The following is a 12,702-nucleotide window of genomic DNA, read 5'->3' as shown; positions in this document are numbered from 1 at the left end:
TTAACCCTGATGCCTAACAGTACACGTGGCATTGCACGTTTAATAATAGCCTGCACGTCTAGCGTGCACCATCGCCTAGTGTTCCCATCACACACTGCTTGTTATGTTATTACTGCATTTGGTGTATAGTCATAACGATTTATTTTGGGCGTGCTTCTTCTCTGCATATAGGATTTCTGACAGTTGAGGAACAGTTTGAGAGTGCTGCCATGTTTGCACCACCACCACCACCACCTGCTTGACTCCTACCCTGGGGCAAGATGGACTGACGACCGAGACCGCGGTCCACTCCTTGAGCTTTCGTCGGTGCACCCAGGAGGAGTCGTGTTGGATAAGTGTCGGTGGGACGGTGCGCCCGAACAACAACCAGCACCATGGTGGCTAACGGTCCGACCAGCGGCAGATGCCCGTGGCTGCGTCTCTTCTCCCCGTTCCAGAGCAGCCGGGAGCGCGTGGTGCTGACCCGCAGCGAGAGCATGCACGGTGAAAGTGTGTTGAAGATCACCGTCACCGAGACCACGGTGATCGAGGCGGAGTCCGGCGTCTGGAACCTGCGCTCCATGTCATACCTGGTGCTGTGGTTCTTCTTCAGCTTCTGCACGCTCTTTCTCAACAAGTATATTCTGTCGCTTCTGGAGGGAGAGCCGAGCATGCTGGGTAAGGGTGTGTGTGGGTGGGTGTGTGTGTGTGTGTGTGTGTGTGTGCGGGTGTGTCCCGACACATCTCACACTTTGGTATATTTATTTTTTTAAACATTTTTGTTATACTCAACAGTGTCATGAAATGACAAGTGAAAGAGAGAGTGTAGGCCATGCCGAAGTAATCCATTTAATTTTTAACCAAAGGATGTGCAGCAGTGATTCCTAGAAGCGGGCTTACATAGCCTGATCAAATATTAGGATACTCGTACCATAAGCATTATCAGTCTTATCTGATGTGGTTTTATTGGCAAGGAGACTTTTATTTCAAGGTTTTATTATCCAAGATAAAAAAACGGATTGTAAATACCCAGTATATCTCAACTGGTTTAAACGGTCTGATTCTTCTCACCGTCTTACTGAACTCTGAGCCTTTTGGGTACCTGTATCTTTAAGGAACGGGTGGTGTTGTTTGTCTAGCTCTAAAGGCCTTCAGGTAAAATGTGTACATTTACATTCAATCGTGGTCAAACTGTCTGTCTGTTTGTGTGGTACCCCTAGGTGCTGTCCAGATGCTGTCCACCACCATCATCGGGTGCCTCAAAATGTTTGTCCCCTGCTGCCTCTACAAGCACAAGACCCGCACCGAGTATCCGTCCAACTTCGTCATGACCATGCTGTTTGTTGGCCTGATGAGGTGAGTGTCCGACCAATCACTGAGCTCCTATTGACGGGCCTAAGCAAGACGTTAGCCAATCAGTCGGCCTCGTGCTAGAGCATTTGCGTATTTTCCCTCAAAAGTCAATCATACTTCTGTCCGTAAGTTAAAGGAAAATCGCTCAGGAAGAACTAGTTTGACGTAAATGATGCGTCAACATGAAGAATCACACCTGTATGTAAACGAGTGCCCGTGTTTGTGAGAGTTGTTAATTGCCGTAAGTTACGCCCCCAAAAAACACTTAATGGGAGACGCTCTTCCCCATTTCTGCTTAATCAACAAAAAGACACTTCAGGTGTGGAGCTTGAAGTCCTCCTTTCAGAAATCGATCAAAAAACACTCATCACATCTAGCAGCGTCAGTAGGTAGCTCCAGAGCAGTAGCTCTCGGACCTTTAAACCGGAGGTAAAACATTCAATACACATACAGGAGCCCAAAACACAAACCATCCATGACGATCGTACAATCAAAAACATGTAATGCAATGCACAAAGCAACACTTTTTTTTAAATCAACAACAAGCCATTATGCTCTAATTATGTTACAATATTTATAATCCATTATTTTTACTGATATAACTTTTCTGTTATTCTCAACATTTTCTTCTATGATAAATTATTTTGTGCCATCTGTAACGCATGGTAAACACTGCCTCGGTGAGCAAACATAGAAGAAGAAGATTACATTTGTTCAGATAAGTAAATACATAGATAATACACAATACCTATCCTGTGCAAATGTTTGTCCATAGAACCATACACACGCATACCTCAGATAAACCCTGAAACATATTATTGAATGAGGACCAATGACCTCCTAATGCCAGGCCAGAGGAAGTCATTAGCCAATCAATTACCTCCTTATGCCGGGCCTTATAAAGCTTTTAGCCAATCAATGACCTCCTAAAGCCAGTCCTTAGCGAGGCTTAAGCCAATCAATTTCAGGCCGAAGGAAGATGTTAGCGAATCAATGACCCCATTATGCCAGGGTTTAGGAAAACATATATTTTGTTTATATATGTTAATTATTTTTGTAGCATATAGCATTCTCATCATCATTTGTGGTCCGAGATTCTAATGTGGACCTAATCTTTGGAAATGTATCCAGTATTGAGCGATTACACTGCAGCTATAACTCATGTTAACAGTACATCCACCTAGCAGGAGCTTTTGTCCAAAGCGACTGACAAAAGTGCATTCAACAATGAAGGTATAGCCCAAAGGGGGAGTGTTCAGCCTGCGATGGACCGAGGGTAGGGATTCAGCTTGTCAGGAGCCCATCCCAGCACTGAGGCAAGAACCAAGGAGTCGAGAGGTGGTTCGCGACGCGAAGAGGAGAGAACTGTCTTTGGGAGAGCATTTACTGGTGAATATGAGTTTGAGTTGGTTGCCAGCTTTGGGAGTAGGGGGTGGGGGAAGGGAGTGAGAGAGTGAAAGAAGATCGTCAAAACAACAGTGGCACTTTGGAAGTCTCCGTCCGGATGTGGAAATCCCAGAGGAGCATTAACGGAGACCTGGTATTTAACGAATACAGCAGCATTTAATTCCTCCGGTTTAGTAACAGACACAGCAGGTAATCGAGAGAAGGATAGCAGGGAGGGGGGGTAGAAAGAACATGTCTATTTGGTATATTCCTGGTGTGATCCAAGTGAGAGCCAGGAAGACAAGGGATCGCAAGGAGGCGTACCCAGAGATGACCTCAGACAAAGGGAGACTATAGATAGAAGTGCTGATTGCTCAGTGGGCTCAGTTGGGTAGGAATCTACAATTATATTAAGTCTACTAACTGCACGACAACAATGTGCAACTATAATCGGCCTATTAATACCACTAAAGCAGTACACAATTGGAGAAAAAGATTTCAACCTAATACAGCAGACGGATAAACTGCATAGCTTTTTTAAGAAAGTCAGTTGAAGCCGTTTTTTCGTACGTTATGCAGAGTGCGATACATGACCTGGTGTTTCCATGCAGGAGAACTCTCCCTGAGTGTGTGTGTGTGTGTGTGTGTGTGTGACGGCTGGTTCAACCTGCTCAACTGGTGCCGGCAGCCTCACCCAGCCCCAGAGTCCAATCAGTCTGGCTCAGGCCAAGTGAGGCTGCTTAAAACAGCCATCATCCAGACACACTCAACAATAACAGGAGCCTGTCTGTTAAGATCAAGCCATGGAGAGGGCGTTCGTGGATGTCCGCTATTGCCCCAAAGGAATTCATTGTTACCTGCGGTGGATGAAGGCCTCAGCGATCCCAATCAATACCGGACTAATTTCCAATATTGTTCCCTGCCTTAGGCCACGTTTATACATAGCAGGGTATTTAGAGAAACGAATATTTCCCCCCCTCCGTTTTGAAAAATAACATTGTGCACACATCGTTTTCAAAAAAGTTGTCATTTACATAAACCTGCATAAATACGCCGTCGAGCGCCATTATATATCTATACTTTCATCATAAAGTGTACATATTTATAATTTGAAATTCGTCCCAGCCTTTATACCACATATATTATAGGGTCTATAGCATATAACCGCATTTTCTGATTACAGTTTAATGTAACAGTAAGCCAAAAACATCGCTAATTAACACCGCAACTGAAAATTAACCACACAGAGATAACCATGGCAACCGGTCAAGCAATTTTTTTTTCATTCAATAAACGAATAATCCCCCTATAGAGTGGCGAAGTCACCGGTAGAGCTCATGGGACCTATGAGATCGAAAAATATGAATGGGTGTCAATGGAGAGAAAATAATTATTTTCTGGTCCCGGTCTTTATATGCCCTGGATTACACATATGTTGTTTGTGGATTTAAATGATAATTTTTCATGCAAAGAGTTCAACCGTTTATTGTGCAATTGTTCAGATAAAGGCTGTAGAGAAAACACAACGAGAAAGACTACACGGCTCGTATGTGACGTCACGCTCCCTGCGACTGGCGTGGAGAAGACCGACAATCTTCCCATCGGCATAACTGAAACTCTGCACGTGCCCCGACTTATGATGGTTTTCACCTCTTTCGATGCTTTTATCCTCCCCTTGGAAACAGCGGTGAAGTGGGGCAGAGAGATCGCCATCTCTGTGCCGAGTTCCAAGTGCGGGTGTTGTGATGTATATCATATGCGTCGAGAGCAGCGAAGAGCTGTAGTTCACAAAGCGGCCTCACATAAAACCTAAAATTATCAATCTTCTTCACGAAAATTTTTAGTTTTCTTTGCATGAAAAATTATCATTCCAATCCACAAACATATGTGTAATCCAGGTCATATAAAGACTGGGACCAGAAAATAATTTTTTTCTCTCCATTGACACCCATTCATATTTTTCGATCTCATAGGTCTCATGAGCTCTACCGGAAGAGGCGGGACTTCGCCACTCTATATGGCGCGCGGTTCGTTCGTGTGAACAGACGGCAGGCGTTCGCGTGACGTTAAGCATTTTCTGGCGCATAATGTGACGCTTGAGAACCTGATGCCGCCTTCAAAGCAGCTCAGAGGTTCGGAAGCTCTTCGGTGTCTTTATGTAAACCTTCTCTTCTTCCGAAATAAGAGTGTTCAGGAAACGTTTGTAGGATGTGACCTAAAATCGGAAATGTGATTGTTCGTGAGACTAGAATTCATAACAACAACAAGTATGGATGCCCGCAGGGACCTTGCTGAATCAGATGAATCAGTTATTAGAACTGCTTGCGATGGTTGAACATGAGGGAGTATATAGCAGTTGATGTTTATAATTGTAAGCTATAATGTATCGTAATGCTAATGTTAGAATGGGTGTTCAGTTCGCCTCTTAGTGCTTGCTGCAAGTTCACTTTAGTCTATCAATGAAATGGGCAGCCATTGTTGTGACGTCAACTCGGAGGCTCGGGTTTTTTTTGTGGAGATCTGTGCCTCAAGTGGGCGGGCACAAGCATTGTGGGGGGCGGGCCCGGCCCCATATGGCCCGCCCATATATGGCCCGCCCATAGCGACGGGCCTGTATACAGAGAAGAAATTACTACAACAGTGAACTAGTGAACTATAGATAAGCAAACCCGAACAAAATGGTATTCGTAATATGCACTATTTATTGCACGCAAGCGTTTTTTTAGCTTAAATCTGATATGCGTTTAAGCAGGGACAGTTCTGTCCTCCCATTGGCTGATAATGCCCCCCCCCCCCCTCCAGGTTCACCACGGTGGTGCTGGGCCTGGTCAGCCTGAAGAACGTGGCCGTGTCTTTCGCCGAGACGGTGAAGAGCTCAGCGCCCATCTTCACGGTCATCATGTCCCGCCTCATCCTGGGGGAGTACACAGGTGGGTCAACCCGCCAATCAAAGGACGCCAGAGGAGACGCTGGAAGACATCTGAGACTAAATAATGTACCTATGGGCTAATTCCCCATTTTCTCTACCTCTGCAATTTTTCTTGTGGGATTTAAGATGTACTTTTAGCAGGAACATTAACATTTTCCCTGGGGTTAATGTTTATATACTGCAAAAGAGCAAATGCATTTGTCTGCTGATGTTGTGCTTTCTTAATTACTACAGCATCCATTATTCTAGTAGTCCTCAGGACAGAATTCTCTTGTTCTTTATTTGTTGAGTCAACACCTGTCGAAGAACAAGATCAGGCAGTTAGGGCAAAAATAACTGACTGATGGATTGCTTGTTTACGTAAAACATGCCCCAGATATGTCACCTGACTTGACAAAGGTCACTATTACTGCGCCAGACCAAACATTCATACATACATTCCATACATACATACATACTTACAAGTGCTTGGACGATGTGTTAAAACAAGGCCTAGGGGCTTAGACTTTAGACTTTTAGACTTTAGACCTTATTGTCCCCAAGGGGAAATTTTTCTTCACGTCACAGTACATTACATATGTGGGCCGCACGCCGACAGACAATAAACAGAAACAAATAAACATCGACACAGATCTGCATAAACATCTACACAGAGTAGGACTGGGGGTGATTTATCTTGGCCTTTTATTGAGTGCTGTTATGGCTGCAGGCACCAGGCTTTTGCCGTAGCGAGCCCTCCTGCACAACAGGGACCTATGCCTGCGTGCAGAGGGCATGACAGTGAAGTGGCAGTTGAGAGGGTGTGTGTTGTCCTGTGCTATTGTGGATGCAATGAGTGAGATGGCCTTTATATTGAGCTCTGACAGTGTGGGTGTGGGGAGACCAATTAATTTGGCAGCTTTATGCTGTTGTTTACTTTGTGGCAGGGAGCGTTCACACAAAGGGCTACATTTTTTTGTGTATCCGCCTGCTCCTGCTTACCACACGCTTTTGTGTGTTTATTTCCCTCTGAAGGATTGTGGGTAAATCTCTCCCTGTTCCCCATCATGGCCGGCCTGGCACTGTGCACGGCCTCAGAGCTCAGCTTCAACATGCTGGGCTTCTCCGCAGCCCTCTCCACCAACATCATGGACTGGTGAGTCTCCGGCCCCTCCCTCGAAGGCATGGCTGTCTCTCCGGCCCCTCGTGTGTGCGTGTGCGTGTGCGTGTGTCAGGCAATAGGGTAGCGCAAGAGTCATGACGTTGATAAGGATTATGGTTGCCATGGTTGGTAATCTTTTGACCAGTAAGGAGCAGACACCCAGTAGATCATGTGGGACCGCGTTGTTGCTCCGGGTTCACTTGGCAGTTATTAAGCCTAATTCAATTCTGTTTGTTCAAACCCATAGCGACTCACTCTTCCTCCCTCTCCACACGTGCGTTGACTCTATCCCTCTCCGTCTCTCTTGTGTCTTTTGTTCACCAGTTTACAGAATGTTTTCTCCAAAAAGCTGCTCAGTGGAGACACCTACAAATTCAGGTAAAAGCAAAGCACCTACTGCCCCCTCTGACTGCACCTCTGTCAGCTATCTTTTGTCGAGGGTGAACATCAACTCATTCCCTTCCTCCCCGTCCTTCACTCCTGTAAAGGGCCAAATAGTGGATTATGCTATTTTGCCCGGCTGCTATGTTTGATTGCGGCACATCAGACATTTTCTTTTACGAGAATGAGTTTTGCATTTGTGTTGGGCTTCTTTTTTTTTTGTGCGTGTCTGTGACTGTATTTGTGTGTGTGTGTGTGTGTGTGTGTGTGTGTGTGTGTGTGTGTGTGTCCTCTCAAGCCCACCAGAGCTGCAGTTCTACACCAGCGCAGCAGCTGTCATCATGCTCATTCCTGCCTGGGTTTTCCTGCTGGTAAGCAGAGCACTGTAGGAGTAGGAGCCAGACATGTGTGTGTGTGTGTGTGTGTGTGTGTGTGTGTGTGTGTGTGTGTGTGTGTGTGTGTGTGTGTGTGTGTGTGTGTGTGTGTGTGTGTGTGTGTGTGTGTGTGTGTGTGTGTGTGTGTGTGTGTGTGTGTGTGTGTGTGTGTGTGTGTGTGTGTGTGTGTGTGTGTGTGTGTGTTTAGGTGGATCTCAAAGGTGGATTTGCAACTTTTTGAGAGCTACATTATCAGATTAAAATCGTAGTATCACCAGCCACACCCAAATATACTGAATATACCAAGGCCGGCCACACTGATAGCCTGTAGATTAAACCACATATAAAGGGAGGGAGGGAGGGAAGGGGAGAGGAATGCAGAAATGAAAGGGGAGATGGAGCTGGAGGGAGGGAGGGAGGGAGGGAGGGAGGGAGAGAGATGGTGTGAAAGGAGGGAGTTGGCCAGGACGGGTGAAGGGAGGGATGGGGGTGTAGGGTGACAGAAGAGGCTACGTGGCTCTGTGTATTCCGTAACCTGCTCACCAGGTCCCACCGCTGCACCCCTCCCCCCCCCCCCCCCCCCCCCCTGCCCCCTCGTCCCAACAGGACATTCCAGTGATTGGGCAGAATGGGCGGAGCTTGGTCTGGAGTCAGGACGTGGTGCTGCTGCTGCTGTTTGACGGAGTGCTGTTCCACCTGCAGAGCGTCAGCGCCTACGCCCTGATGGGCCGTATCTCCCCCGTCACCTTCAGGTATGACCCCCCCGGCCCGCCCAGTGACGTGCACCACCTGCAACGGATCCCCCCCCCCCCCTCAGGCTGCACCACCTGTAGCTCTAGTCTGCAGCAGCTGCAGTTCTGCCCTACCTGCAGCTCCTGTACCATGTTTACCGTGTTGCTTGTTTTTGTGCGAGGACCCTGAGGGATTGCTTCGTGGGTGTCAACCGGTTTTGTTATTTTTAGTGCGTGTGCTTTTTTAAGCTGCAGGTTCATGTGTTCACAATGGACCAAGTTGGGTTCGGCAGCTGCAACACATTTTGGTCACACCTTAGTTTGTGTTGGGTCAATATTTTTGTGGTTTTAGCAGAGATGGGGACTCGAGTCCGAGACTCGAGTAACGGTGACTTAAGACTTGACTTGCGACTCCACCCGAAGGACTTCAGACTTGACTCCGGCTCGAACTTCAAGGCTCGTCAAGCCATGCAATTATTGCTTTTTAATTCTAAGTTGAACCATGTATTTCTGTTAGGGATGGGCAACGATCGTCGAATAGTCGGAGTCATGTAGACTATCGAATGATGAATGTGACTATCGTTATTTATTACACGGCTCTTCTCAATGCTGCAGAACGCTCCGTTCACTTGCATGGTTCCTTCAAAACTTCCAGCCGTGAATATTTTTTTGATAATTCACCATTGCTAAGCATAATGACCGGCGTCAAGGAAAGTGGATTTTTTTGCCGTCTGTCTTGTCTTATCACTCCGCAAGAAGTCCGGTAACTTATCAACCCCAGCATCCTTGGTTGCTAAGCAACGTCAACATCTTTGACGGACTATTTCTCTGCTGATCAACACTACGAATGCTGGTAACGAATAAATTGTAAAAAGACACACCATGTGAAGTTACTTTTTTTGGCAAGTAGCCGTGTAATAAGCGGGATAATGTATAGAATGTATAGAACGCCGCCGGTCATTAGCGAAAATAAGCCTTATTTTCCCGATAATGGCCGACGTTCTATACATTATCCCGAAACTAGAAAGGCAGACGTGTTCCATAGTTTCCATATGCTAAAGACGTGTCTAGTTCACCGTCATGCAGGCTGCGTTCAGTAAAATAAATTAATAAATATCTGTTTTCGGCACATGTAGGCCTTTCTGCCTTAGCCCACGTTGAAATAATTTGATATCAGTGTTTCCCAGGCCAATGTGTGGCGATGTGGCACAGAGTCAACACTGAGCGCCACAAATTGATTCTGCCTTCTATTTTTTTTTTTTTTTTTTATATAAATAGGCCTATCGTTCCGTTCATTCATCTCCGCATAGCACTCTTTCTCCCTGTCACTCTTGTTCACACACGCACACAGAGACAAGCGCGCATACATCCCAATGGTGAGTGGGTACACTACCACATATTGGATCAACCCGCATATCACTGATACACTGCACACGCACTGACAGCGGAATCGCCCGCGCCTCCTCTCAACGCGCCTACAAAGGCAGACCCGAGCGGGATATTTGCGATTAATGTGAAATGCGGTTATAGTTTATATATATTACGGTGTTAGACCCCCAGGCCGTTCTGCCGGCGATTTTTTAATCCGCTCTGCAGCAGAGGCTGGAGATCGGGAAGATCGGGAGGTCTCTCGGTGGGTGGTCCACTTTGAAATGTATTTTGTGCGCGATTGCTAGATTATGCGAATGGGCAATCACAAAATGCCCCCTCCCCGGCTGGACTCCTTGTCCGACCGGTGTGAGTGTGATGAAATCGATCACACTCACACCTGGTGGTATGATATGTCCCCTTTAAGAGTTTATGATATTACTCCCAATGGTCGCCACACTGCCAGTAAGGCAGTTATGAAGGCATGTGTTTCAGGTTTGATCACTTGACACTAAGCTTTGCGTGTCGGGCCTTGATTCATTCTATCCACATGGTTCTCAACGTGGTTTGGGGAAATAAATATTATTTATTAGTCGAAATCATGTGCAGGGTAAGGTTATTCACCTTGAAGATATTCCCCCCCCCCCCCCCCCCCCTCTTCTCTCCCTGTGCGCAGCGTGGCGAGCACGGTGAAGCACGCCCTGTCCGTGTGGCTCAGCATCATCGTGTTCAGCAACCACATCACGCTGCTGGGTGCGGCCGGCTCGGTGCTGGTGCTGCTGGGCGTGCTGCTCTACAACCGGGCCCGCCAGGCCCAGAGGAGGGCTCTGAGGGCCATGGCCGGCCGGCAGCAGGACCCCCAGTACCACTACGACCACAGCCACAGGCCCTCCAGGGGAGAACCGCCGGCCCCGGGCCAGCAGGCCTCCAAGGACTTCAAGGCCTCCCAGTCGTAGCCTGGGAGACCTGAAGCCCCCGGACCAGCCCGCCTCCAAGGAATTCAAGGACTCCCAGTCGTAGCCTGAGATACCTGCCCCCCCCAGGGTCAGCTTGCCTCCAAGGAATTCAAGGACTTCAAGGCCTCCCAGTCGTAGCCTGGGACGGAGGTTAGGATGCCAAGTGGGTGGGGAGGGGGAGGCGATCCAGGACTCACTTTTGGCCACCTCCTTGTCTCTCTGACTCTTTGCACTCTCTTGCTCTGTCCCCATTTCACACTAAAGGAGAGTTGGGTTCTCACTTCACACGCATTCCACCAGTTCAACTGAAATATCCCCCAAAAAATGGAAATTTGGAAGGCTGAGTGGCAGCAAGGGAGCTGGTTAGCGGAAGTGTGGTAACCTAGCAACCACTAAGTTGTCCATTTCGATTGTTATTCCTAAAACAATTGTTGTAAACAATTGTTGCTGATTGAACAGTACAGGTACCTGCTGTGTCACGTGACTCTTTTTGCACTATATATTGAACAAACAAGCTTTTTCCCTCAAGTCCACTGTTAAAAACAAAGTCATAGATCTTCTTGACGTGTATATGCGATTGCATATTTGGGATCCCCAGTTGATTATATGTGGTCATTTTAAGTTTGATGTTTAATTTTGTATTATTTTATGGTTTAGGTTTGCGAGAGCTTATGTGTTTGTGCATGGCTTTAGTGTCGTGACCGTTGCTTCCAGACAGGAGCTCGACCCGGTTGTCTTATAGCGGTCTGGCCCCGTATCCCGGGGCGGATCGGAGAGGTCCGTGCAATGATCGTTCAGCTGTACCCGACGCGATCTGCGTCGTTTCAGGGAGCCTCAGATATGAAAGCACTCAGGATAACTTTCCTTTTGTAATCTTTTGAGCACGCAGTCTTTTTAGTTGGGGGGGGGGGGAGTAGCGATGTCGCGGTGAAGCCTTAACTTCGTTTCCGAAGATCGACGCGAGAAACTGGAGCTTCTGAAGACTGCTCCGTTTTAGTCCCATAGTCGGGATTCTCGCCCGTGCTCAGCTTTTCTACAGGGATGTTTTCTAAGTAGCCGTCGGTTTCCTCTTTTCCCTTCCGTCGATACATTCCAGACGTACTTGTTAAAATGATCGTAATTTCGCCCAGAGGTGGGCCCGCAGAAAAAAAAGAAGTCATTTTCTACATCCATTAAGCACGTTTCCCCGGCAACGAAGGAATCTGTGACATTCTGAGTTTGTGGCGAGATTTCAGTTTGTGTTTAATGCTTTACCAATACCAATTTTTTCTTTTCTTGAAATACGAGTCCCACTTTTTTGTCCTGTGTCTATACCACTAGTTGGAATGAATTACATTCCTACATTGAATGAGGATGAGGCATTGATTGAATTCGTTGAATCTAATATAATGAGATGTAGCAATAAGGCGTGATGTCTTGCTACCCAGTGGATACTGTACATTCATATGGAAATAATTTGTTTTGGAATTTTACATTTGAACAATGTTAAGTGAATATAATACCTTATTGAACAGGAGGCATGTCTTGGACCAATACTTTTTATTAAAGATATTTTTTATGGGACATGTGCTAACATTTTTTTAAAACCGTTTTAAAACCTTTAAAAGATCAGATATGTGATTTGCTTTCTATAATGCTAACATTAAATTACAAATTGTACCATATCCAAAGCAACAGGTGTGGCCATGGACCATCAGAGCACAGAACCAATATTGGAGTGACTAAAAAGGAGGCGTGGCACTAGCCGTTCTGTAAACATAACTGAAGAGTGTAGAGCAGCTGCAGGTATCGCAACGGCATGGAGGGTGAAACAGCGCTCCCTGCTGGTGTCATGGGGGAAATGCATTGTTACACCGATAAGAGATAAGCTCACAGGTAAAATTACAAGCGCTTCTAAGTTCAACACACAACGTAAATTAGGTTAAAAGTGTAAACGCTATATACACGTCTTATAAATACATAATTGGATGCATGTATATATCATTAAAAAATACAGATTAGGAAAAATAGCAATCACAAAAATAAAGGCTGCTATGTTTGGCCAACAACAATCTTGATGTTACAAATTAATGCTACAAACGAATGGGAGCGAAAAAAACCTCTC

The 12,702-nt window shown here is 46.4% G+C and overlaps 1 protein-coding gene across 2 annotated transcripts in view; it reads left to right on the top strand.

Annotated features, from left to right (window-relative positions):
- Nucleotides 1–12,702, top strand: part of LOC130387580 (solute carrier family 35 member E2A-like) — a 14,573-nt gene extending 1,871 nt beyond the window's left edge. For both annotated transcript variants that reach the window (XM_056596755.1, XM_056596763.1), the window contains 8 exons: nt 172–657; nt 1,200–1,335; nt 5,521–5,648; nt 6,662–6,782; nt 7,113–7,166; nt 7,468–7,540; nt 8,150–8,295; nt 10,319–12,702. In XM_056596755.1, the coding sequence (XP_056452730.1) occupies nt 375–657; nt 1,200–1,335; nt 5,521–5,648; nt 6,662–6,782; nt 7,113–7,166; nt 7,468–7,540; nt 8,150–8,295; nt 10,319–10,598 (1,221 nt within the window). In that variant the 5' untranslated portion in view covers nt 172–374 and the 3' untranslated portion in view covers nt 10,599–12,702. The remainder of the gene's footprint in view (nt 1–171; nt 658–1,199; nt 1,336–5,520; nt 5,649–6,661; nt 6,783–7,112; nt 7,167–7,467; nt 7,541–8,149; nt 8,296–10,318) is intronic.

This window comes from Gadus chalcogrammus, chromosome 1, assembly GCF_026213295.1.
Source record: "Gadus chalcogrammus isolate NIFS_2021 chromosome 1, NIFS_Gcha_1.0, whole genome shotgun sequence".
In the NCBI taxonomy this organism is placed as follows: Eukaryota; Metazoa; Chordata; class Actinopteri; order Gadiformes; family Gadidae; genus Gadus; species Gadus chalcogrammus.
The sequence above is the reverse complement of the archived record's forward strand: the minus strand, read 5'-3'. Positions and strand labels throughout refer to the sequence as shown.